A 25228-nucleotide genomic window follows, 5' to 3' on the forward strand; every position below is an offset into this window, starting at 1 on the left:
CAAAATAAGGTGGTTCTTAGAACAAACCCAAAATTCTTACCGAAGGTTATTTCAGCATTCCACATCAATCAGTCAGTGGAATTACCGGTTTTCTTTCCAAAACCACAAACAGTAGCTGAAAGAGCCCTACATACACTGGATGTTAGAAGGGCCATATTGTACTATATAGAAAGAACACAAACTTTCAGAAAGACAAAACAGCTATTTGTTGCGTTTTCTCCCACACATAAAGGCAATCCCATCTCCAAAGCGGGCATTGCCAGATGGATTGTAAAATGCATTCAAATATGCTACTTAAAAGCAAAGAGAACATTAACTGTTCCTCCTAGAGCTCACTCTACACGTAAACTAGGAGCATCTATGGCATTTCTGGGAAACATTCCACTAGATGACATATGCAAAGCGGCTACCTGGGTTACACCGCACACCTTCACAAAGCACTATTGTGTAGATGTGCACACAACACAACAAGCTAGAGTGGGACAAGCAGTATTAAAAACATTGTTTCAGACAGTTGCAACAGACACGGGCGACCACCGCTAGGGAGAGAACTGCTGTATAGTCTATTCATAATGTACCATCTGCAGCCCATATGCCTCGAACGGAATATGCTACTTACCAGTATGCATCTGTTCTTGGCATAGAGGGCTGCAGAGTGGTACATGCCCTCCCAGCCTCCCCGGAAACCTGTGTCTGTTCCAACATTATCTTATTTAGATACACTTACATGGGCACTCTTATCTGTATTCTACTATACTACTCCATCTAACCCTACTATGGCAAAACAATCTAAGGATGGAGCCGATGCCCATGCGCACTACCAACCAAGGGAGGAGTCACCAAGAGACAAAAGACTCTCCAAGAGAAAAACAAAGTGCAATCATCCGAGCCCAACACCAGATGGCGATCTATTCATAATGTACCACTCTGCAGCCCTCTATGCCAAGAACAGATGCATACTGGTAAGTAGCATATTCCTTACTCTCTTAAACAATCAATTATAAAAACACATACTCACTAACCCACCCATACACACAATCATCCACCCATACAGTCTTGCACACATGCTGTCTTCAAAATACATACAAATAGTGAGTCACTCATTCATGCATCTGTGCTCTAAGTAATATCCCCCACCGAACCATACAGACACTGATACTGATACTCAAAAAACAACTAATAACCCATATACACACTCATGTAGCTACTCACCAACCCATGCAGCCACTTATACACAAAGTGAGACACAGATACAGATATTTAAATATTTAAACATTACTCGCTAATATATGTATTCACTAAGATACATTTAATAAGTCAGTTAACCAATCAATTTTACACAACAAAAACATCCATTTAGACATTTATTTACCCATTTATTCTTCCATCAACCTTTAGATATACATATATAAAAAATATTTATTTTTCAGAAAGATACACCTTCACTGGATGATGTCATCAGTGATGTCATTTGAGATGTCATCAGTGATGTCATGAGTGATGTCACTGACCATGTCATGAGTGATGTAATATGTGACGTCATCAGCAGTGCATTGCAAGCGCAAGTTATAGTGAGTCCAACTAACTATAACGTGGGAATTTCAATGGTTTTATGCGAGTAAAATTTCCACCTAACTATAACTGGTGTGAAACCTATGGTTTTTTCAGTGAATATATATATATATATATATATATATATATATATATATATATATATATATATATATATATATATATTATAAAAAAATTCTATGGCAAAATGAAACCCCTCATTTTGTTCCTTTTCAAATTAAATGTATTAAGTGTTACCACTTTATTCCAATCAAGATGACTTCAGGTGTGCCATACTTTTGTCATAAGTAAGACTGTTAGCGTTCTAGTTGTTCTTTAGAACACTCTGGGACATTCTGTCATTGGGCTATAGTTGGGCTACATCTGGCTGATATTTGGGCTACATTTGGGCTCTTTTGTCTCTGGTGGCCATCTTGGGAGACTGCATATCAGAATTTTTTTTTAATGAAATATAAGAGGATTTTAGAAGTCACTCAAAATGTGCCCTAATTTTTCTTTCTTCAGCACTAATCATAATTTCTATGGCAAAATGAACCCCCTCATTTTGTTCCTTTGCAAATTACATGTTTTAAGTGTTAACACTTTATTCCAATCAAGATGACTTAAGGTGTGCCATACTTTTGTCATAAGTAAGACTGTTAGCGCTCTAGTTGTTCTTTAGAACACTCTGGGACATTCTGTCATTGGGCTATAGTTGGGCTACATCTGGCTGATATTTGGGCTACATTTGTTTTTTTTTGTCTCTGGTGGCCATCTTTGGGCTACATTGGGCTACATATGGGCTCTAACATGTATATATATATATAGCCCAATGTAGCCCAATATATATTTTTTCAAAGTTAATTTTCGTAAAAACCACTGGAGCACATATCTTGAGACATAGCAAAGGCACATCAGGCTACCAGTCCCTACAATTTTGCCAAGTTTGGTGGAAATCCATTCAGCCGTTCAGGCTAAAAGTGAGGTCGACCGCCCTATAAAAATGAACATGGGGAAAACACGTTTTGGGACCCCCCTTTTATCTCGGCCCCCGCTTGACGAATCCCCCCGAAACTTTCAGGGAAGGACCGTAGCTCTGCGAGGCAAATTTGAGGAAATTTTCAGGCAGATTCGTCAACCGGCTCCAAAGTTATTCACAATAGAATTTTGAGATTTTGCATTGAAAAAAATCCTAACTATAACTACCTACTGGCGACCGCCAGTAAGTAGGATAGATATATATATATATATATATATATATATATATATATATATATACATATTTATCCTCTTCAAAATCCCAAAGATAACCACAACGCCATGTGTAGCTCCTCCAAAATTAATTTATTTTGGCCTGGTTCGGACGCGTTTCGGCTGTCCTTGCAGCCTTGCTCACCGATGCACAGTGAGCTTATCTTTGGGATTTTGAAGAGGATAACGAGCAGTGCATTTTATGAACCTTCTCCAATGGGGTCTGTTTGACGACGCGACTCTCGAGGCAGGCAGCGGTGGACACACAGGAGAACCAGCAATCATATATATATATGTATGTGTATATATATATATATGTGTGTGTGTGTATATATATATATATATATATATATATATGTGTATATCTCGCCACAAGTACACCGGTAGGTGGGTCACTCTATAGGCGGGTGCCTCGGTGCGGCAGTGCACAAAATACAAGCTCCAAAGAAACCCTTTCCGATTAGGAACGGATACCAGCACTCACAGGGTTGTCTTTACACAGCAGCAGTTTTATTCAAAGTGGCAGACGCGTTTCGGAAGTGTTCCTTCATCAGTGTTTCACCGAGAGCACTGGGAGACACCATGTTTTTAAGTCTTTGTCTTTGACATTGAAACAAATGAGGGACACAAGTTCACAAATCACGGGTGCCATCTTACAATCCTTAAACATCACGGTTTGTACACATTGAAATACAAATACTGGGCATTCTGTATAATTGAAAACACCTGTATAGTATGTATGTCAACTTCCACCTTCTCTGATTGACACAATAGGATTTTCATTATGAACGGAACAGAATGCCAAACATTTTCGCATATCTCGCATAACAAAGCCAATACTGTTAAACAGCATGTATTTACACAATTACCTCATGCTCTTTTTTGAATAAAACAGTGGCAGAATTTCACATTTTCACAATGGCAGTTATCATTGTCATGTGTACAACACAACCGTGTCTCTTAATCTCACCTTGGATCTGCAAATGGCACCCTGCTCTCTCAGGTTGCCATAGTCCCCTCTATGCTTAATCTCGCCGTGTATCGGCCCAAGTTACTATGGACAATTTTAGTGCAAGAAAACTACTCTCATTAAAAACTCTTCTCATTTAATGGACTGATCGTCCTTCCCAACCTGTAAACCATGCAAATTCCTACCTATACCTTATCTAGGTCCCTAGATGTACTGTCAACTCTTCTACACTGTTTAACCCATTGGGGCTTTTCGTTTGGAGGTCGATGATATAGCGTGACTCTAATCTTCTCAGTTTCAACACTCTATCCCCTCCTCTATTCTGTACTGGTACACAGTCAATACTAAAAAGTTGTAGGAGATCTCTGTTGCATTTGTGTTTAATAGAAAATGCAGTGCCACAGGATAATTAAAATCCTTCTTAGTTATAGCACGCATGTGCTCCGAAATCCTGATTTTTACACAATGTATAGTACTTCTTATATACCGTAGCCCGCATGGGCACTTAAGGCAGTAAACGATATGTGTAGTCTGGCATGTCATGAACTTCTTGATCCTTTTACCAGATTTGAGTCCTTTAATCTCATATGACCACACCCTTTTGCTAAAGGCACACGCTTTGCATCTACCACAGGGATAAAATCCCCTAATTTCATTCAGAGTTCCCTGTCTAGATGGAGCGACATCCAGATGACTATGCCCTAAATGGTCCTTCAGTGAGCGTGCTTTCCTAAAGGTAATTAATGGCGATGTTGGAATATCATCGCCAGTAATAGCATCTGTTTTTAGTACATGCTAGTTTTTCTTCATAATCTTTCCCATGGTGTCAGCATCTTCTGAGAAAGTGGTTCTCAGTCAAAATTTCCCTTCGTTGGCACTTGGCTGCTTAGTCTTTTGCTTGAGCAGATCTTCTCTAGATAGAAGCTCAACTCTTCTCAGAGTACTTTCCAAAAGTCCCTTACCATATCCTCTTGCTAAAAATCGTCTACGGCTTTCCTTCGCTGCCTTGTCAAAATTGCACTCCCTAGAGAAGTTTTGTTTCAACCTAAGAAACTCCCCATAGGGTATGCTGTTCTTCAGTTTCTTGGGGTAGCTGCTTGACGCATGTAGCGTACTATTCCCTGCTGTAGGCTTTCTGAAAAGAGCTGTGGTCAAGTTATCATCCTGAATTTCAACTCTCCGGTCCAGATAGCTCACTGCCACTGAGCTGATCTCCCCAGAGAATTGCAGGTTGACATCATTCCTATTCATAATCGCTATATACTCTTCCGCCTTTTGCACAGGACCCTTCCATATTATGAACAAGTCATCGATGTATCGATGCCAGGTGACTACATCCCTTGTCCAGTTTTCATTATCAGTGGCCCAGGCCACCTACTCCTCCCAGCACCCAACAAATAAATTTGCATACCTGGGGGCAATCGCGGTCCCCGATATTTATCTATACAGATCTCCCTGGAAGAGAAAGATGTTATGAAATAGACAAAATTCAATTAGCTCCAATAGCATGCTGTTATGTGCTGCAAATTTTAATGGTCTCTTCTGTAGGAAGTACTCGACAGCAGTTAATCCCCGCGAATGGTTAATGCAGGTATAAAGACTGGTTATATCTAGCACAATCAAACTATATATTGGATCCCACTGTATTCCTTCAATGTGATTGATGTGTCCTTGATGTAGGACTTCAGCTGTATAACTGACTCAAACAAAAAATAATCAATAAATCTAGAAATTTTCTCTGTTTAAACTCCCCAAAGATTAGACTATCGGCCTCCCAGACCATCTCGGTTTATCCTTATGCACTTTGGGTAAGTGATAAAAAGTCGTTAGGATAGGGTTGGTAGTTCTGAGAAATAAATATTCATCCAGATCTATCATGGATTTATCATGCCATTTCTTTATTATTGTGTGCATTAGTTGGATACTGTTCTGGTATTCCTCTTTGGTTGTCAATTCATAACACTCATGATTCCTTAATTGTCTTAACGCTTCCTCCACATAGTAATCACGTGACAGAGGAACAATGTTGGCTCCCTTATCTGAAGGCTTGTATACTACTGAGTTATACTTTTCCAAGTTCTTTGTTTTTGTTCTCTGGGTTTTTGTTAGATTGTTCTTGCCTCTAGATGGCCCTGGTTTCTCTCTGTTTTACTAAATCCTTGATCACTGCTTCTGAAAAAAGTATCGATTGCGTCTTACGACATTTGTGGGAGGAACTGTGAAGGTGGTTTGAAGCTACTCTCTGGTGCTTCTTGTTCCACTTCTGCCCGCCTTGTTCTCTGTGTCAGGGTCGTCGCAGTAGGCAGATCTTCCAACGTCCCCTCGTGGCGCAATTCTTCTAGTAGTTCTAGGGTAGTTAAATCATTCACTGCTAATAAGTCTGTGTCTTTACTCTGTTATTTCAGAAGTCTGGCTTCTTTGGAGGTAGGGTTAAGTTTAAAGTACTTGTGCAATTTAAGCTTGCGAACAAACTTAAACAAATCAATCCTGGTTTGGGTGTATTCCAGGCGATTATGTGGGCAAAATGATAGTCCCAGTTTGAGCACCGATTACTCAACTTCAGTCAAGACTATTGATGTTAGGTTGACTATGGTCAGGTGATCGTCCTCACCTACCATCTGCCCCCCCCTCTTACTGCGTGTTACTCGTGGCATTTTATTGCTTCTGGCTTTTCCTCTTCCGACCACCCCTTCTCCTTCTGGGGGCTTGCTCCCCCAACCCCTCAGCCATGATTGGCAAATGATTTTGAACTCCTCCTGAAAAGGGGTCTTCTGTCGTCTCCCTGATGGTCCTGCCACTTCCTCCTCTGACTGCTCATTTTCCGTGATATAGGACTCTGAGATTTCCACTCTAGCTGGTTTCCCTATGGGCGTCATCTTGTTTTTATTCGAAATTTCTTTCCTTGATTGCTCAAATCTTTTGGGAGAAGTTAAGACTCTGCCCACTCATCCTCCAGGCCTTCAATTTTCTTGAGCGCTTTGTCTCTGTCGCTCCAAGCAAATTGCACCAATATGCCCAACATTCCTTTACATGAGTGGGCTGTATGAGCTGCCATGCCGGTCATATGCCGGTAACACCTCAATATAATTTTGTAATGAGGAGGCCTCCCACCACTTGCGTTTCTCTCTTTCATAGAGTCTCTCTAATTTCTGGAATTGTGTCTCAAGAGAGTTGGGAATATTGCTTGTTTCAGGTTGCTCCACATTCGTGGTATCCGTTTTCTTTTTTCTAAATATGTCCTCTGCAGCCTCTCTGCGCTCCGTCACGTCAAACATACTCATCTTCTGTTTAGTGCGAGCCCCACTCACGGGCTCCTCCTGGGTCAACTCCTTGACCCAGCCTCCTGCTGTGCCAACCCCTCGCCAAACCTTGAGATCGACAGATTATCGCGGCACGTATTTCTACACAACGGACTTACCGGTTTGTTGATGGATCACCCGCTGCGCCAACAATGACTTCTTTCTTCGCGTTAATCCCGGTAAATCTGTCCACGATCAAAGGCGTTGCCTTCACCAGTTACTCCTCGCTCCAAGTACACCGGTAGGCGGGGCACTCTGTAGGAGGGTGCAGCGGTGCTCTGCACAAAATACAAGCTTCAAAGAAACCCTTTCCGATTAAAGACGTAAAAACATGGTGTCTCCCAGTGCTCTCGGTGAAACACTGACGAAGGGGCACTTCCGAAACGCGTCTGCCACTTTGAATAAAGCTGCTGCTGTGTAAAGACAACCCTGTGAGTGCTGGTATACTCTCTTAATCGGAAAGGGTTTCTTTGATATATATATATATATATATATATATATATATATATATATATATATATATATATATATATATATATATATATATATATATATATATATATATATATATATATATATATATATATATATATATCCCCAAACAACAAAGTTTGCCCAATGAGGAGACCTTTGTTAGACTTAAGACGCATCTGAAAATGCCGTTTTGTTTATTCACTCGAGCCCGTGAACAAGAGCGAAGGCTGCTCGAAACGCGTTGGGCTGTGATTTGAAAGAGGGGGACCTTGCTTCATTATCGAACTGCTGTTCCTTGATTAAAGGCTGTGAATCTCCATTGTGTGGCATCTCCTCATTGGGCAAACTTTGTTGTTTGGGGACAGTTCAGAGAGGCTTTAATGAACAAACAACTGCTACGGTGGCGGCGAATGCATTTCTGACCTCTCCTTCTTCAGCGCCCAACACCGTCTCCATGCATCAACACAGTAGTCCTTTCTCGCTGCCCTTGAAGTACTGCAGGCTGGACCGCTCCTCCCCCGCTGGTGAATGCACACACCTGTTGTAGTCCGTCGTAATCCTTGGACCACAACACCCACAATGCTTGTTATACAGCAGTGTAGGTAGGTGAAAAAATAGCGGGAGTGGATCGTTGAGTTCTTTTTGCGGCCCCCGGTATCAGCAGACTTGATGGTACACAGAGCCAATAGTCCGCTCATCAGGTCTCCCCTTGTGTCCCCTGGTACTGCCACACGCCTCACAACTGGGTATCCGATATGCAGGGGAGAATGCAACTTGCACTTCACCCGGGAGAGGCGGGATGCCTCAAACTGCTCCCTTCATCCCAGTTCAAAGGCGGGAACCAGGCTTTGTCCGTAACCGGACCAAAAGTTAACTGCAAAGCAGGGTGCCAAAGAGTGCCTGGTCCCGACAACGTGGCAGGGGATCCTGGAATGCGCTCCTGGCAAGCGCAGATACGTTCGGTACGTTTCTCCCTCCAAAGAAAGAGCAGGAGCCCAGGGGGACAGTTCAGAGAGGCTTTAATGAACAAACAACTGCTACGGTGGCGGCGAATGCATTTCGGACCTCGCCTTCTTCAGCGCCCAACACCGTTTCCATGCATCAACACAGTAGTCCTTTCTCGCTGCCCTTGAAGTACTGCAGGCTGGACCGCTCCTCCCCCGCTGGTGAATGCACACACCTGTTGTAGTCCGTCGTAATCCTTGGACCACAACACCCACAATGCCTGTTCTACAGCAGTGTAGGTAGGTGAAAAAATAGCGGGAGTGGATTGTTGAGTTCTTTTTGCGGCCCCCGGTATCAGCAGACTTGATGGTACACAGAGCCAATAGTCCGCTCATCAGGTCTCCCCTTGTGTCCCCCGGTACTGCCACACGTCTCACAACTGGGTATCCGATATGCAGGGGAGAATGCAACTTGCACTTCACCCGGGAGAGGCGGGATGCCTCAAACTGCTCCCTTCCTCCCTGTTCAAAGGCGGGAACCAGGCTTTGTCCGTAACCGGACCAAACGTTAACTGCAAAGCAGGGTGCCAAAGAGTGCCTGGTCCCGACAACGTGGCAGGGGATCCTGGAATGCGCTCCTGGCAAGCGCAGATACGTTCGGTACGTTTCTCCCTCCAAAGAAAGAGCAGGAGCCCAGGGGGACAGTTCAGAGAGGCTTTAATGAACAAACAACTGCTACAGTGGTGGCGAATGCATTTCGGACCTCGCCTTCTTCAGCGCCCAACGCCGTCTCCATGCATCAACACAGTAGTCCTTTCTCGCTGCCCTTGAAGTGAATGCACACACCTGTTGTAGTCCGTCGTAATCCTTGGACCACAACACCCACAATGCCTGTTATACAGCAGTGTAGGTAGGTGAAAAAATAGCGGGAGTGGATCGTTGAGTTCTTTTTGCGGCCCCCGGTATCAGAAGACTTGATGGTACACAGAGCCAATAGTCCGCTCATCAGGTCTCTCCTTGTGTCCCCCGGTACTGCCACACGCCTCACAACTGGGTATCCGATATGCAGGGGAGAATGCAACTTGCACTTCACCCGGGAGAGGCGGGATGCCTCAAACTGCTCCCTTCATCCCAGTTCAACTTGTAGCTACTCTGATTCAAGCATGTGAATCTATGTAAGATTACTTATCTGTAACTACGGTTCTCCAGTATTGGTATCTTTCATAGATTCACATGCGACCCACCCTCCTCCCCGAGAGGCTTCCCTTATTTGTCAAGGTTTATAGTTTCACACTTGAGGTTGCCGTCGCCTGATTGTCTGTTGATTAAGTTTGGTTCTTTTTTAGAAAAGAAAGTGGATAGGCTATTGCAGTGACTCTTCATTGCATGGTAGCCTATAGTAGTTCTAACTACTGCTTTTATATGTATACCGTGAGACTCCCACTACGACGACTGGGATGATTCAAGCATGTGAATCTATGAAAGATAAACAAACAAATGGAGGAGTACCACCATAAGACCTGTCAAGGTCTCAGCAAAGTGGGAGAAGAGAAAAGAAGCACAAGAAAAGGACATTGTCCTTTTCTAAGAAGACCCCTCACTCACCAACCTAGTTGGTGACATGCTTCATCATTGGGGTCCCACCCGAACAGCCGAATGCCGTCGGGGTGTGCTGCAACACCTCACTACAGTGGAGCGGGGTTTTTTTTTGTGTGAGATTGAGAGTGAAAAAAGTTGATTAAAAATTGTCCTGGTATAACTCAGTTGAAAAGATTTTTATTCTAGAGCTACTGGACAATAATAAAAAGGTACATGTATGGGTATTATTGATCCATTGTTATCTATAAATAGTGAAAAAAGTGCAAAGTGACGGTCTCTTCCATTTGTTTGTTTATTTGACCATTAAGGGGATTAGGAGTATTCCCCTCCACATAGTGGAAATCCCTTTCTCTCTCTCCTGTTGTTCTACAATCTATGAAAGATACCAATACTGGAGAACTGTAGTTACAGGTAAGCAACTCCTTTTCTTAGATGTCTGTAGTCTATTATTAGATGGTATGAATTGTCTGGTTTCATTATAGGAAACCAGGGGTTATTCATTGAAGAGGTGCAATTTTCCATTACACCTTGGTATTAAAGTTGTTTTTGGATTTCCATAAATTGTTTTTCAGCTTCATGCTTTATTGGGTATTGTCTCTGTGGTTGAGGAATCAATTTTGATTACGATCTCATGATGAGGTGACTCTTCATCCCACCCAACAAGATTGCGGTATAGTGCATGAGCTACTGTTAACGCCCACTCCTTGGCACAAGAATGTTTAGCTGATTCCGGGACTTGGTCAGAGAAAGCAGGTGAAATGACTGTTTCCCCATTTAGGCATCCCATTACAAACTCAGGTGGTCAGTCTTTTTCAGCCAAAAAAATATTGTCACCATACGTCCTGTTCTCCCAAAACAGAGCCTTGATGTTTCTAGGTTTCTGCCGCCAAATAATCCATCAGGTTCCGGCGAGGTATTGTGACTTCTGCCGCGCTGTCCAGCTGCTCATTCTGCGTTCAGAAGGAGAGTCCTCAGTAGTCTGGGCATGCCTGAATTGAATTCCGGCTACCTTTTTCTTTTTGAATTGAAGTTTATTATTCTTTTTATTTTCTTTATTAATGATATAGTCAGACGAGGGTTGTGATTCCTTCTTCGGCTTCACATGCTCTTCTGATGTGCGCTCTGACCGCCCACTTCTCGCCGAACGTGTATCGGATGACTCCTGAAAGGAACGAGGGGAACATATATCAGTATCCTAATACCTGTCAGGCTTCCTAATGTTATCAATGTTTCTGCGATCATATCTTTTTTCAGTGGCTTCCTGTTGAGGAGACCTACCCGTGATCTTTGTTTGACTTCAATTTTTCGGTTTATTATCCCACTTCTTCTTCATTGAAGAGTTGGGTGCTTACTTAGTTATCCTTTTCAGAATTACTCTTACATTGTGGTTTCCCAGGTCTGGCTCACAAACTATCTCTGCCTAAAGTAGCATTGGTTTCATTTTTGGTAATTCCGCTCCTGTTGTGCAGGAGTGAAATACCTACAGTGTTGGCGTATAGCTAACGCAGCTGCCTTCCCTTTTATGTTACTCAACGTAATGTTGAATATTGCTGCACAATTGCCTATCAGTTTCATCCCTAAGTCCAGGGCAGGTGCTGCCCCGTACTCATTCATAAACTGTTCTATACATCAGGGAAAACAGCCTGTGAGGGGTACCATGTGTTCTGGAATAAACATCCGCGAAGACTATACCATAAGTGGAGCAGTCTTCCACTGGGAGAGCCATCCCCATCGACAAGCAGATAGTATTCTCTGTTTGTTCCTGGGGGCCCTTATGGGGAAATACTGCTTCAAGCTTCCTTGTTTTTTTGTGCTATCCAGAATGGAATTTTCTCCAGACTGGTGGGAATCTTTCCCCTAACGGCATTCAGTGTTTGTAGAGTGATATCTGTGATAGCCAGTTGTGGTTGTGCAGCTTGAACAGTCCGTGCAGAATTAACTGTGAGTGTTCGTGTTATGAACTGTGTAAGATTTCTGTGAATTTTTACTAAATCTCTGTGTAGTGTACGTATTTCTGCTGCTGTTAAATTATCAGTTTCAAGATGTGGTGTATATGCAGCTAAGATCAGCCATGTTTCTCCTTCTTTGCTGAGTGGACCGAGTCTCAAATTTGCTGTAGTGTAGTGGGAGGGTGCCTTTAAACCAATTTGATATGATCTTGGTAAGTGGGAGGTATTTCTACGTCTTCATATGGAGTGTCTTCCTCTGGTGTTTCATCCTCAATATAGGCATGAAACATTTGTGTGCGATCATTTGCAGCTGGGAATTAAACCCAGGAATAGAATACATTTGTCTTGAATGCTTCGTGTGCCTCAATCACGAAGGTGACATTTCCACCCTTAGCCGGGAGACCATAGTTTAATAAATCTTCTCTGTTTTCAGACATGTTTTAAAGGGAAGGGAAATTAGTAAATGAATTTATGGAGATTGGGTAAGCACAATATGGGAAGTTTATCCTACAGGGTTGAATAACCTATACCCAATTCATAGGGTGTACCAACTTAACTGAGGCGGATTTCCCTACCCACCTGGACATCTCTGGTATGGAGATGAGTAGGAGCCTCCGAGAAGGCAGTATTGCACTACTCAGGTAGACTGTAATATAAGAACCCAACCAACTTTGGCGGTGCCATGTCGTATAGTTACTATTAATACATAGGATATGCACGTTTGTGGACAACATAAACTTTGGGTGAGGTGCTTAGACTGATTCTGTACACCCCAGTAGTATATGTTGTCCTTGAGGCCAGCTAGCTCACAGTGCCACCATAAGCCTCCCCCTCAACCCAAACAAGGAGCAAATGGTTTCTGGCAACCACTGAACATGACATCCCTGACCCCTCCGTGATGCTGCCATAATCAGTAGACAGAAGGAGACTAAAGTGATTACGAGCACCAAAAGAGTGAATATCAGATACAGTTCTACTGTGGTGCTAAGACCGTGTATATATGCAAGGTTGTATGTTGCAACCACGCTTTTCCCAACCATGCATGCCTGATTAACACGGTCTTAACAGTGACCACGTCTTAACCACGCATGAATTTACAACTAGTTTAGTTGTAATGGCATATTTAGTAAAGGCATGTGCGTGGTTAAGGTTCTGCCCTAGACCCCAAGCGCCCTGAATCCTAAAAGCAGACCCCTGCCTTGTATACTAAGCCCCCAGCCTTAAAAACACCCCAGCGATCCCTACTCTGAGTATGTCTAGTGTGTATGTAGGTGTAGAGCCAGATTCTCCTCACTGGAAGGTCCAACTCCATAACCTAGCAGGAAAAATGTAGGACCACGTCTTGGTCACGAACTGGACACCCGTCACAGGGATGTTAGGGAACTTCTTGGCCCTCTGTGTCAGCTGAAGTGTCTCCTGTGCTAACTCCCAGAAATGCTTCGTAATTTATAATAAAAAGCATCCTTGCGATGTACACACAGATTAGCATTGTTATGGATATGTAGATAACCCTAACAAAGTTGAAGAGATCCCAGGCGCTGTACTGACCAAACTGGAATGGAATTGAGAAGACTGCAAAAACTAGATTGTCTCTTGCAACAGGGAGTGAAATCACCGAAAGACCCAGACAATTGACACCATGCTGCATCGACTTAAGGCTTTGGTGACACACATCTGAAGCTGACAACGGAAGAAAACAATCATGCAGATGAATATGCACATTACCAATCATAGGAGGAGTCACTATAGCTCGTGACTCAAAAGACGTCTTTGAAGAAAAATAAGATGTACACGACCGAGCCGAACAATAGATGGCAGGAGTATGCTGAGCACGTGTATCTTCAGCGACACGTTTGGACAGTTTATTCACTAGTTCCAAGTAGGCTATTGTTGCATGACTTTACCCACCTCATCTCATTGCTTGATACTATAGTATTATTTAATGACACTGAAATCCACACATTGACTGTCCTATAGTCTTTGTCCCAGGATGGCTTTTCCCTAATTTCCCAGTGGGGTCAACTTCATCTGGACTCAGAGTTTTCTTGTGCAAGCCATCCAGTATTTATCTCTCCAGAGCAGCAATTCTTAACCTGGGGCCCTTGTGGCCTTAAATCAAGTACTGGTAAGCTTAGAAAAAAAGAGTGCATGCATTAGGATGAAATAAACAAAGTGATATGCTAGAGTCTAGCATATCACTTCATCTTTCAGAATTAAAAATTCAAATTTAAAAAACTCCAACCTTTCTTATTAAACATTTCTACTTTTTGTATAGTAGTTGTTTGGGAATTAAATAGAACATTTCTTAATTTATTGGTTGTTTGGTGTTCAGATAGTAGAAATTCCTTAGGCCGGGGTCCCTTCTCTCCAGTAGTCATTCCTTGGGAGTCCACAGAAGTCAAATGGTTAAGTACCGCTGTTCCAGAAGTCTGAAAGGGCTCTTTTGAACACCGTTGAAAATTTCTTAAAGGCATCTTAAGCATGCTGTTCCCGCTTAACCTTTCTAATGCATGACACAGTGGACTGTCGTGCGACGGTTATTCATCACTACTGCTGCTCAGTTATGAGTACTGTCACAGTTGTCACCAACACCATTAACATGATGATAATAATAATAAAAATTCTTTATAGCATTTTGTTATTTAAAACCATTACAATTACTAAAAGCAAGGGACCTAAATACACATGTTAAAATAGTACAATCAACTTTTAAAACATAGGGAACACCGCATTGGTTTACTGATAGAAAGGGGTGGACTCAAAAGTGCTAAGGCAGAAATGGGTTCCACAGTTATTGCTTTAAACATACATCATTAATGCTACCTCAACCATTACCACCACCACCATTACTATCACAGCCAGTATGTTTGGTATTAATGAGCAGACACATCCTAATGTAGGCATAAACAAATGCTTCTTAGATAGCTAAAGCCAGACCAATCAGTTTTGCAAAAGTCTGCGTTATTCTTTGAAAACTGTATATTGGAATTGAAGAAAAAAAAAACTCATTTGTAGATCTTGCCTAGGCACATCTTTAACAGTACCGCCATCCTCAGTGTTTACCTTGGGCTCACATGCATCCAGAACATTCATTTAACATGCGCACACACTGCAGAACACAGTGTCCTTCATATACGCTACCACTCATAGTAAGGTTCCGTGAATTCTGAACCCTTGGGTTTCATTTTGTGCATGGCAGCCATTTTGTGGTTGCCCTCACATAGGCCGATGACTTTAGCTGACTTTTAGAGGACCTGAGTGAACTGACCCTGTTGCCTGAAGCTGAACTTGTTAGGCCAGTTCCTTGCCCAGTAGCTGATCAAGATTAAGGATCAGAGCACAGGAGATTGTAAAGTTTGGTGTGCACATACACACCCCTTATCCTAGTTCTCATCTGTTTCTGTTCCTTCTTTCTTTTATGACCTGTTCATGATATGGGTTGTGGTCTTTTATTATGGGTTTGTCCGGCTTGTGTAAGAAGGAATGTTGGGCTTTTTGCATGCTTGCAAAAGCTAGGACTGCCCCTTTCTTTAATGCTGAGTTTTGTATTCCTAAGCATATATAAGGCCTCTGTTCTCTGTATTCCTCAAACTACCTCATTCAGTTGCAACAGCTTCTGTGTGACGTGGCCTCACTTATAAGCTTAATAAAGATATCTTTTCATATTTCAGCTTCTGTGCCAAGTCCTTTTTTCTATTAGTAAGTATTCCTTGAGAATGAAGATTTCAGTTCTTCAATAGGCATACATACATCTAGCACATGCATTTTTCATGCACGCACGGCCTCAACACTACTTCTTCCATTAATTGTACAAATAATAGGCTCACATCCACCCAGAACATGCACTCATCATGCATGCACTGTTCGGTACTGCATTATCCCTGTATTGTACACTTCCCAGACACATACACCACACATACACTGCTTAGCACTACACACCAAACTAATGTAGGCTAGGAATGAGTTGAGCACACTGTAGAGGAACTTTAAAAAATGAGTGAGCCTTTAGGCCTTACTCCTGCGACACAAGTGAACAAGCATTTGCAATGCAATAGGTCTCGCATTACTGGAAGTTTGAGCTATTGGCATTGCATTATTACTGGCAATGCCAATAGCTCAAACTTTGAAACTTTTTGAGTTTTATGCAGCTCCGTTAAGGGGATGCACTCTAGAACGGTGGCCAAGAATGGATTAAATTGCTAATCACTTTGGTGTGGTTTAATGAATCCCGATGAAATGTCACAGGCTCCTATCAAGTTCATCCCAGCGCTGGGATCGCAGATTCAAAAGAGGTCTGATATGGTGGGGCCAAAGTTAAAGAAAAGCCTATAAATCTTTGATTTGCTAACAGCTTTGTCCTAAATCACATGTCTGCACATCTGGCCGACTCACAGCATGACATGATAAGCTACAGGCAAAAACAACAAGGAGGTGGGAGAAAAACAAGAATGGAAGCAAATAAAAATTAATCTGCTAATAATGTTACTACCTCCTCGAAATCTAAACTATAAAGAATTGCAGTGATGTTCCACATTAATTGCACAACTCTGTGAGAAGCATTTATTGGAAGGATATTCTCTTTAAAATAAGCAAAATAGCTGGTGGCATTATTTCATACTAGCCCCAGGTCTATTAGATCCATTATCTCAAATATGTTCAGGTTTATACAATGGCCTCAAGACTGATTATTTCATCTTAGAAATGCCCCACCAATACAGCAGTAGAACAAGGATGAAATAACATGAATACTATTAAAAATTACCAATCATCAAGGATGATCAGTGCCAGTATGACACCATTAGGACCCCTCTACTGGTGCAGATTGACTGAAATGATACTTGGAGCAAACCACTCAACATTCTCTTCACGTACTGCATAATGAGATAGATAGGTTTTTGATTTTCTTTAAAAACATATGTTCATTTTAAAAATATGAAAAACACTTATCCAACAAGAGTGCACTCCACTATGTACGCATACAGATAACATTATGTTCCTATTTCATAATTTTTCGTACTTTGTTATTTCATCACATATTTTAGAAAGCTTCCGAACTAAACCTAAATGTCCCATTGTACCAAAAAACATACAGATTCCAAAAAGGGGAAACTATAGCGAGTCGGCCAGTGTATGGATGAGGATTTATGAAGCATAATTAGGGGTGTGCTGCCTCTAGCATCAAAATAACTAGCGCTCTGCAGCACAGAGTCCTATCTAATCAACTTACTTGCTTATTTTTGTCAAAGCTTGCAAATAAACTAGGCTTAAATAAACTAGGCTTAGAACTAAAAAGGAAGCATCCCCTATCATTGGGAAAAATATCAGCTCAATATTTCCTCGTCATAGGCCTTACTTCAATGAGGTCCGACTCCACCCCAGCACATCATTTGGCATACCCAAAATCAAAAACACACTCCTTGCTTTTCCTGACCCTACCCATGGGCCCTTTTCCAGATGGAGTCGTTAACACCCACACCCTAGCCGGTTATCTCCCGACATTGCAGATAGAGGTTGAGAACCCTAGGGACTGAGGTGGGCCCGTAGCCACTGAGAAGAGGAAGGGTATCTGGAGTAATGATGACTACCCTGCAGTAAGTAGTTGGTGCCTTATAAAAGACTGCCTCACCGCCTCCATCCCACGCTGAAAGAAGAGAGAAAGACGGAGATAATGAGGAATACAACATGTGGCAAAGCATTTAAAAATGATATAGACGGTTGCTGCATTAAAAAATACAAAAGCGCCCTTACATTGGGTTTCATACATATGACTCCGCGGCCCGCAGGCGTGCTCTTCTCCGAGCAACAATCCATAGAGATGCCGCGCCGCTTTCAAACTCCAGTTAGTCGGAGGCTCATTTTTAGGTCGAGGACCGTAGGCTGCGCTTGCGCAGTCTCCGGGAGGAGATTTAATGTTTTGGAGTATGGCGGCTTTAACCCGCCTCTCTCTTCCATTCTCCTCCATTGGCTGGCTTCCTAAACGGAGGCCAGCCATTGGAGGAGAAGGGAGTCACTCCAAAAAATCCCTGAATCCGAAATTTTTGAAGCTTGCGGGCGCCATTCTTTTCCCTTTTTGTGCCATTTTTCTTGTTTTCCCTTCTCGTCCTCATCTTTTTCACTCATTCTCTCCCTGGCGCTGTGTTATCTTTCTCCCTCACACTCTCCTTTTCCTCCCTGCCCGTTTCTCCTGGTCCTGTTTCTATAGTTTCTCTCTGGCTGGCCCCGTGTCTGCCTCTCTCCTCTTTTGCTTTCGTTCTCCGCCACAGCCGGTGCAGGCAGCACCTCTCCAGGGACAGGAAAGAGAAGTCTCTGCAGCGCGGACTTTCGTAATGTTTGGGGAATTTGCGGGGCTCGTTTCCAGCCAACGGAGTAACGGTGCGCAGTTTGAATCGCCTGCTCCTCCTCTCACCCTCCGGTCCCTCCTTCCACCCGCGCCGGGCGCCTCACTCCAGCTGTGAGAGGGATCATGGCTCTGTCCGGGAGGGTGGTCTGTCTGGCTGAGCGAGGGTCGCCCCTGTACTGACCGGGGTCCGAGGACGCACCCCTTGCCGCATCATGCCGCTCCTGGACTTCATCTGGTCCTGCTTCTCCCGGGCCAAGGTAAGGGGCCCCCAGACCTCCCCGACCCCCGCAGCCCTCCCCGACCCCCTCTTCAGGGCGCAGGAGAAGCCACGGAAAACTGACAGCGTGTCCAGGAAGACAGCTATGCAGGCAGGAAGTGGTGGGCTGTGCAGGCAGCGACTTTGGGGCCGTGCAGGCAGGGACTGGGGGCTGTGCAGGGAGGGGCTAGGGTTATGCATGTATGGGCTGGGGGTCGTGCCGGCAGGGGCTGGGGTGCGTGCAGGCAGCCAGTGCGTGTGCTGAAGCAGCCTGGGGAGGGCCTCTGCGCAAGTTAAATGGATGTATCGGGCTCTTTAAATATCATGAAATTTGTCGTTTCTATAGACTGCTAATTTAGTCGTATACGGAATTAAGGCAGTTAGTTTTGTCCAAGATCACACAATTCCGGCCAAGTAGAGAAGGACGGATTAGAATCTATAGTTTATAAGCTCATTATATGATGAGAGCGCATGCAAATAATGAGCTATATTTGAGAAGTTAGCGCCCAGACCCTCGCCCCCCCAACATTAACCTTGAATGTTGTCAGTTTACACCACGTTCTTTCGCAACTGGCAGCCTTGGTCCGCGTGCCCCCGCCCGACTGTCCAGATTTTGGGATCTATGTTTAAATACAAAGTTTTTATTTATTTTTCTGCACTGAAGTGGGAAATAATTGTCCTTTTTTCTTAACTCAGAATATCCATCTTTTCCACGTTTGTGATTGAGGGGTCTGCGCAGTTACTAGTTTTGTGCAAACGTTTGTTATTTCCTAAAATTGTTGTTGCATCATAATTCGCATGATTGAATGAAAGGCAAGCTAGGGCCGGACCCTTCGGCAGAGATGTTGTCTATCAACGGGCTGCTCGTGCGAGATTTCTTCTCTTAAAGGGCGCCCAGTGTACAGAAAGACCAGATCACCCTCCAGATCCTACAGCTCTAACAATCGATGTTCAAGGATGCTACTTTCTTTGATGACGTCTTCTGGGGTCATGAGATCTATTGTGACGTCATCCACTGGTAGGCCCTTTAATTCCTGGCTGCAGTCCTCCAGCACCTCTATATTCCCAGCTTTGGGAGGACGGGCAGCTGGATTCCGTCAGGACAGAAGGGCATCTCACATACGGCTACTTGTCGTAGATGCTTGAAGGGTCCCCCGCTGCTTTCTATGTCAGTCTGGGACCCAACTGAGTTCCCAAGTTTGCTAGAACCTTGTCAGCGATAACCAGGCTTTGCATTCTGATACTTGCAGCATGCACGGCTAAAGGAGTCCTACAACTGACTGAATTGAATGGGAAAAGCTAGACTGGGTCAGTTATTCGTTACCCTGTCTGTGTGTGTGCGTGGCTCTGTCTGTGGGTGTGCGTGGCTCTGTCTGTGGGTGTGCGTGGCTCTGTCTGTGGGTGTGCGTGGCTCTGTCTGTGGGTGTGCGTGGCTCTGTCTGTGTGTGTGCGTGGCTCTGTCTGTGTGTGTGTGTGTGTGGCTCTGTCTGTGTGTGTGCGTGGCTCTATGTGTGCGTGGCTCTATCTGTGTGTGTGTGTGCGTGGCTCTGTCTGTGTGTGCGTGGCTCTGTGTGTGTGTGCGTGGCTCTGTGTGTGCGTGGCTCTGTGTGTGTGTGCGTGGCTCTGTGTGTGTGTGTGTGCGTGGCTCTGTCTGTGTGTGTGTGTGCATGGCTCTGTCTGTGTGTGTGCGTGGCTCTGTCTGTGTGTGTGTGCGTGGCTCTGTGTGTGTGTGCGCGTGGCTCTGTGTGTGTGTGCGTGGCTCTGTCTGTGTGTGTGTGGCTCTGTCTGTGTGTGTGCGTGGCTCTGTCTGTGTGTGCGTGGCTCTGTGTGTGTGTGCGTGGCTCTGTGTGTGCGTGGCTCTGTGTGTGTGTGCGTGGCTCTGTGTGTGTGTGTGTGCGTGGCTCTGTCTGTGTGTGTGTGCATGGCTCTGTCTGTGTGTGTGCGTGGCTCTGTCTGTGTGTGTGTGCGTGGCTCTGTGTGTGTGTGCGCGTGGCTCTGTCTGTGTGTGTGTGCGTGGCTCTGTCTGTGTGTGTGTGCGTGGCTCTGTCCGTGTGTGCGTGGCTCTGTCCGTGTGTGTGTGTCTCTGTCTGTGTGTGTGTGTGTGTGTGTGTGTGGCTCTGTGTGTGTGGCTCTGTGTGTGTGTGGCTCTGTGCGGATAGCTTTTTTTGTAGGTGGCTCTATGTGTGGGTGGCTCTGTGTGAGGGTGGCTATGTGTAGGTGGCTCTATGTGAATGACTCTGTGTGGGTGGCTCTGTGTGGGTGGCTCTGTATGTGTGTGTGGGTGGCTTTGTTTGTGTGTGTGGGTGGCTTTGTTTGTGTGACTCTGTGTGGGTGTAAATGCAATAGATCATGCATTTGCGAGCGATTAAGCTATTGGCATTGTAAATTACAATGCCATTTATTGAACGATTAAGCTATTGGCAATGTAAATGACAATGCCATTTATTTATGATTTTAAAAAAACAAAAAACAAAAATGAGCAATGCCAATAGCTCTACCTTTAATAATGCCGAGACCATTGCATTGTAAATGCTTGTTCACAGATTGCTGTCTGTCTTTTACCAAGGCTATTCCTGTCTGAACATTCAGCGCCACTCGTCAGAACAAACATCTGCTCCACAAGTTATTAATGAGATACATATCCAAGGATGGAGGCATGGCACGAGCCACCTCGCCTAATCAAACTCTTTAGTACAAGAGCCAATAACAACCGCAGAAATAGAAGTAATCGGCATGAGCATATTATAAGAATTATCTTATTCAACCCACACCTGCTCTTTCTGCAACTCTGATTTTCTGAGCTGACGCACGCGTAGAAGGGAGCGCGCCCCTGTCAGCCGTGCGCTCACGTTCAGAACGAGTAGGAAGTACTTGAGAAAAGGAGAGTGTGCCGAGTGACCCAGGAGTTCGATGGGAGAGTGCTGTTGTGCCACTTTGCTATGCTTTTACTGGCCACAGCAGTTAGGGATAGGCAGAGTTTGAATACAACGAGTTTTGAGATATTTCACTTGCCTTAAATTGAGGCCGAGATAAATGTTGACCTCTGTCCAGAGCAGCGGAGGACACTTAAGATACGGTTTGACTATTACAATTCTAAAAGTGCCATGCCTTTTCAATGTAATCAAGGGCTGTAACTGCGACACTACGACACAAGTATCCTCTAAAGCATGTCTCAGTATCTTAGACAAACCCAACAAGCAGTGTAGCGTACATTTAAAGATGAGTGGTGTGCTCATGCGCGCGCCACAGCAGACATGTGGTTTCAATTATCGCCCCCATGTGCGGGCACGATATTTGAAACCACATGGCAGCTGGTGCGCGTAATAGACACCAATAGGTCATGGGCGGAGCAATGCGCCCGCCTTTGGCCTATTGCGTACTCTCTTGGTAAAAAACACGTACGCAAAGCCCAATAGCGTGCCCCTAAAGGAAAAGCACACCCATGTGCATGTGCCATTCCTTGGTCCGCTTCTGAAACCCCATTTTTACCTACTAAATGTCTCACGCTGCGCCTGCGGTGCTGCACACTGCAACGCTAGGCGCGAGACCTAAAAATAACCTGTTAATTCCTACTTATCACTACATGGTGTGCTGCTACCACTGCACTTGTGCTACTTAACTCCTTTTGGAGGCAGGACCCTCTGAAACTTTGAGGGTAGCACTTTGGGCATCCTTCCTCGTCCAACAAGACCTCAATTGGTGAGACTGGCGAATGTCATGCCGCACTCACATAACCGTGTTTTCCTATGACAACAAAAATCTGCATTAGGGATCCAGACATTAGTACAGTTGGGCACTCGGGCAGGGGTGTATTTCCATTACCATGCACAGGGCTTTTCCATCCCAATAAGGACAACGTTATTAAGAGTACAACGATCCGATTTCTTATTGAGTGTAGTTTTGGCACTTTTGTCAGGTACATGGATTTACTAGCCCAAATGCTTTTCCTCTGGTGTCGCACCAAGGGTAATCATGGGAAGATGGTTATACCAAAATCTTAGGTAAGAAGGGTGCACTTGGCAATAGAACAGCCCACGCAAAAGTGGTTAGGCTTAGATGAAACACACAAGTGTGTGGCCATTTTCGACCTATCGAGCTCTGGTTTGGATAGTACTTCAACTAATATGCCTGCTTAAGATTTTTATTGTACTCTGCACCATGCAAATATCAACAATACTGCTGTAAGAACCAAAATGGTGCACCCACATTTTGGAATGTGAGACATAAAAACTGTCTGGGTTACCTGGTTTCACTACTGTACTGCAACCATAGCAAATTAAATTGACTCTGCGTTATTATAATCCAACTCTGTCCTAACTTGATAAACAGTTACATAATCCCATCATGTATAACTCCAAATTTAATATGCATTTAACTTATTGTTCCGTGCTTAGCAATGAGCCGTAACTGGAAGGGAAGCAATATGCAGCAAAAAAAACCATCTTCCCCAAATATATTATCCAAACCTGAACTTTAATATTTTTTCACCATGTATTTCAAATCCATTTTGTGTGTTTAAAATCGCTGCTCAAAGTGGTTGCCAGAGGTTTCAATCCCTTCAACTGCCACTTACTAAATTAAGCATTATAAACATTTTACTGCTTTTAAATCCTAGCTCAGAGACCAGTTCATTTTCTAATTATAAATGTGTTGTCGAACATTCAAATTTATTTTTCTAGCTCCTCTATATGATCTTGATAAATGCAAGGCAGAATAGATAAAAAGAGCACCTTGTATTTGATGTTTATTTAATATTTTCTTTACTGTTTGTGGATGTTACTCATTTACTAGTCTGCTGTGCTTTTCTTTCTGCTGTGAGGACATTTTATTGATGCTATTCATATAATTATATTTTTAACTGGAGTCCTACTTCTCCTAATTACTAATTTTCTATCTGACGGTCACAGAAACTCATGGTCATGAAGTATTGTATTTGGATTTAATAACTACACTTGGTCCTTTGCATTTAAGCTGTATTATGACATAAAATATTACCTGGAACCTTTGCTTCTTCCAACAGAGAATGGAACCATTTCCACCACAAAAGGTTTATCTTTGGAACAGAAGATGAAGGAACTTGGAGAAACTGACAGACAATGCCCTGAGTGTGAGAAGAACATCAGCCAGAACTTGGATCAGTGTGATAAATGCAAAGCTCGTGCTACTTCAGGCCGAAAAAAACTGAAACAATACAAGTGTCTGCAGTGTGAAAAAATCTTTGTTCGCAAGTGGGATCTGTACAGACATCGAAGGATCCATACAGGGGAGAGACCATACCAGTGCACGATGTGTGATAGAGGCTTCACACATAGCTCCCATTTGAGTAGACATTATAAAATACATACAGGGGAGAAATCCTATGAATGCACTGAGTGTGGGAAGCATTTTAGACATATGTCAACCCTGACAAAACATGAGAGAACCCACACAGGGGCGAGACCATACCAGTGTACAGAGTGTCAGAAAAGCTTCACTCACAGGTCAACACTGAGCAGGCATCAGATGATCCACAGGGAGGAGAAACCATATGATTGCGTAGAATGTGGTAAATCTTTTAGGCAATCATCGCTTCTAATAGATCATCATAGAATTCACACAGGGGAGAGACCGTACGAGTGCAAAGAGTGCCATAAACGCTTCACTCGGAAATCAGATCTTTGCATGCACCAGAGGATCCATACTGGAGAGAAACCATACCAGTGTAAGGAATGCTCTAAAAGTTTTGCTCATGGCTCGCATCTCAGAAGGCATCAAAGGATCCATACTGGTGAGCGGCCCTACGAGTGTAAGAAGTGCCAGAAGAAATTCACTGACAGTTCAACATTGTGCAAGCATCAGAGAAGCCACAAATGTAAGTCTGCATCATAAGAGCACAGAATGTGAGCAGCAAGCATTCCACATGTAGCAAGTGTTTTATTAGGGTCCCATTGAAACAGGTACCTAAAGACACTCTTGGGATTCTTAGACTATGACGAAAACCATCCGCATGGGATATTACACATTTTAACTAGCTCCTTCAACCATGAGATAAAATAAGTGATAAACCAGCTTACTAATCCCCTGCTGTGCTATCCTCCAACTTTAGAGCCATGGATTGGCCGCAGAAAAATCTTGGTTGGATACAAGAACAAGAAAATACTCCACACTCCATTTTATTTATAAAACCTGTTGTAACAAGGCAGAGCGTCTTCAAAGGACAAGTTGGAATGAGCCATATAGTAAACTACAAATGCAAGTCTCCCATTATAAGCCTACAAGTAATGAATGAACACATCCTAGGGTCCAATGCACAGATGGCAAATCTGATTAGAAACGGCTCCTTTTTTCTGTCACCAGACTGGTCTAAATCCTGTTGATAGTGCAGCTGAAGGTTCTGTTAATAGAAAAAAGAGAGGTGGGAACAATTAAACAGCAAAATTGCCATTTTATGTCAATGGAACAAATGAGAAAGAAAACAAAAGACGTAACTATGACAGAAGCCTCATTTATTTTTAATAAACACCAAAGTGATCATAAAAAGGAGGAATACAACCTAAAGATCAGAGACTAATCATGGCAACGCTGGACCACTGGATCTTGTAAAACACTTTACTAC

The 25228-nt window shown here is 43.6% G+C and overlaps 1 protein-coding gene across 1 annotated transcript in view; it reads left to right on the forward strand.

Moving 5' to 3' along the window:
- The window catches only part of LOC147691934 (uncharacterized), a 407861-nt gene extending 383209 nt beyond the window's left edge, over positions 1-24652 (forward strand). Inside the window, exon 20 of the mRNA XM_086939486.1 lies at positions 23654-24652. Within this exon, the coding sequence (XP_086795612.1) occupies positions 23654-24501 (848 nt within the window). The 3' untranslated portion in view covers positions 24502-24652. The remainder of the gene's footprint in view (positions 1-23653) is intronic.
- Positions 24653-25228: the final 576 nt, after the last annotated feature.

This window comes from Lissotriton vulgaris, chromosome 9 (genome assembly GCF_964263255.1).
Source record: "Lissotriton vulgaris chromosome 9, aLisVul1.2, whole genome shotgun sequence".
NCBI classification, from domain to species: Eukaryota; Metazoa; Chordata; class Amphibia; order Caudata; family Salamandridae; genus Lissotriton; species Lissotriton vulgaris.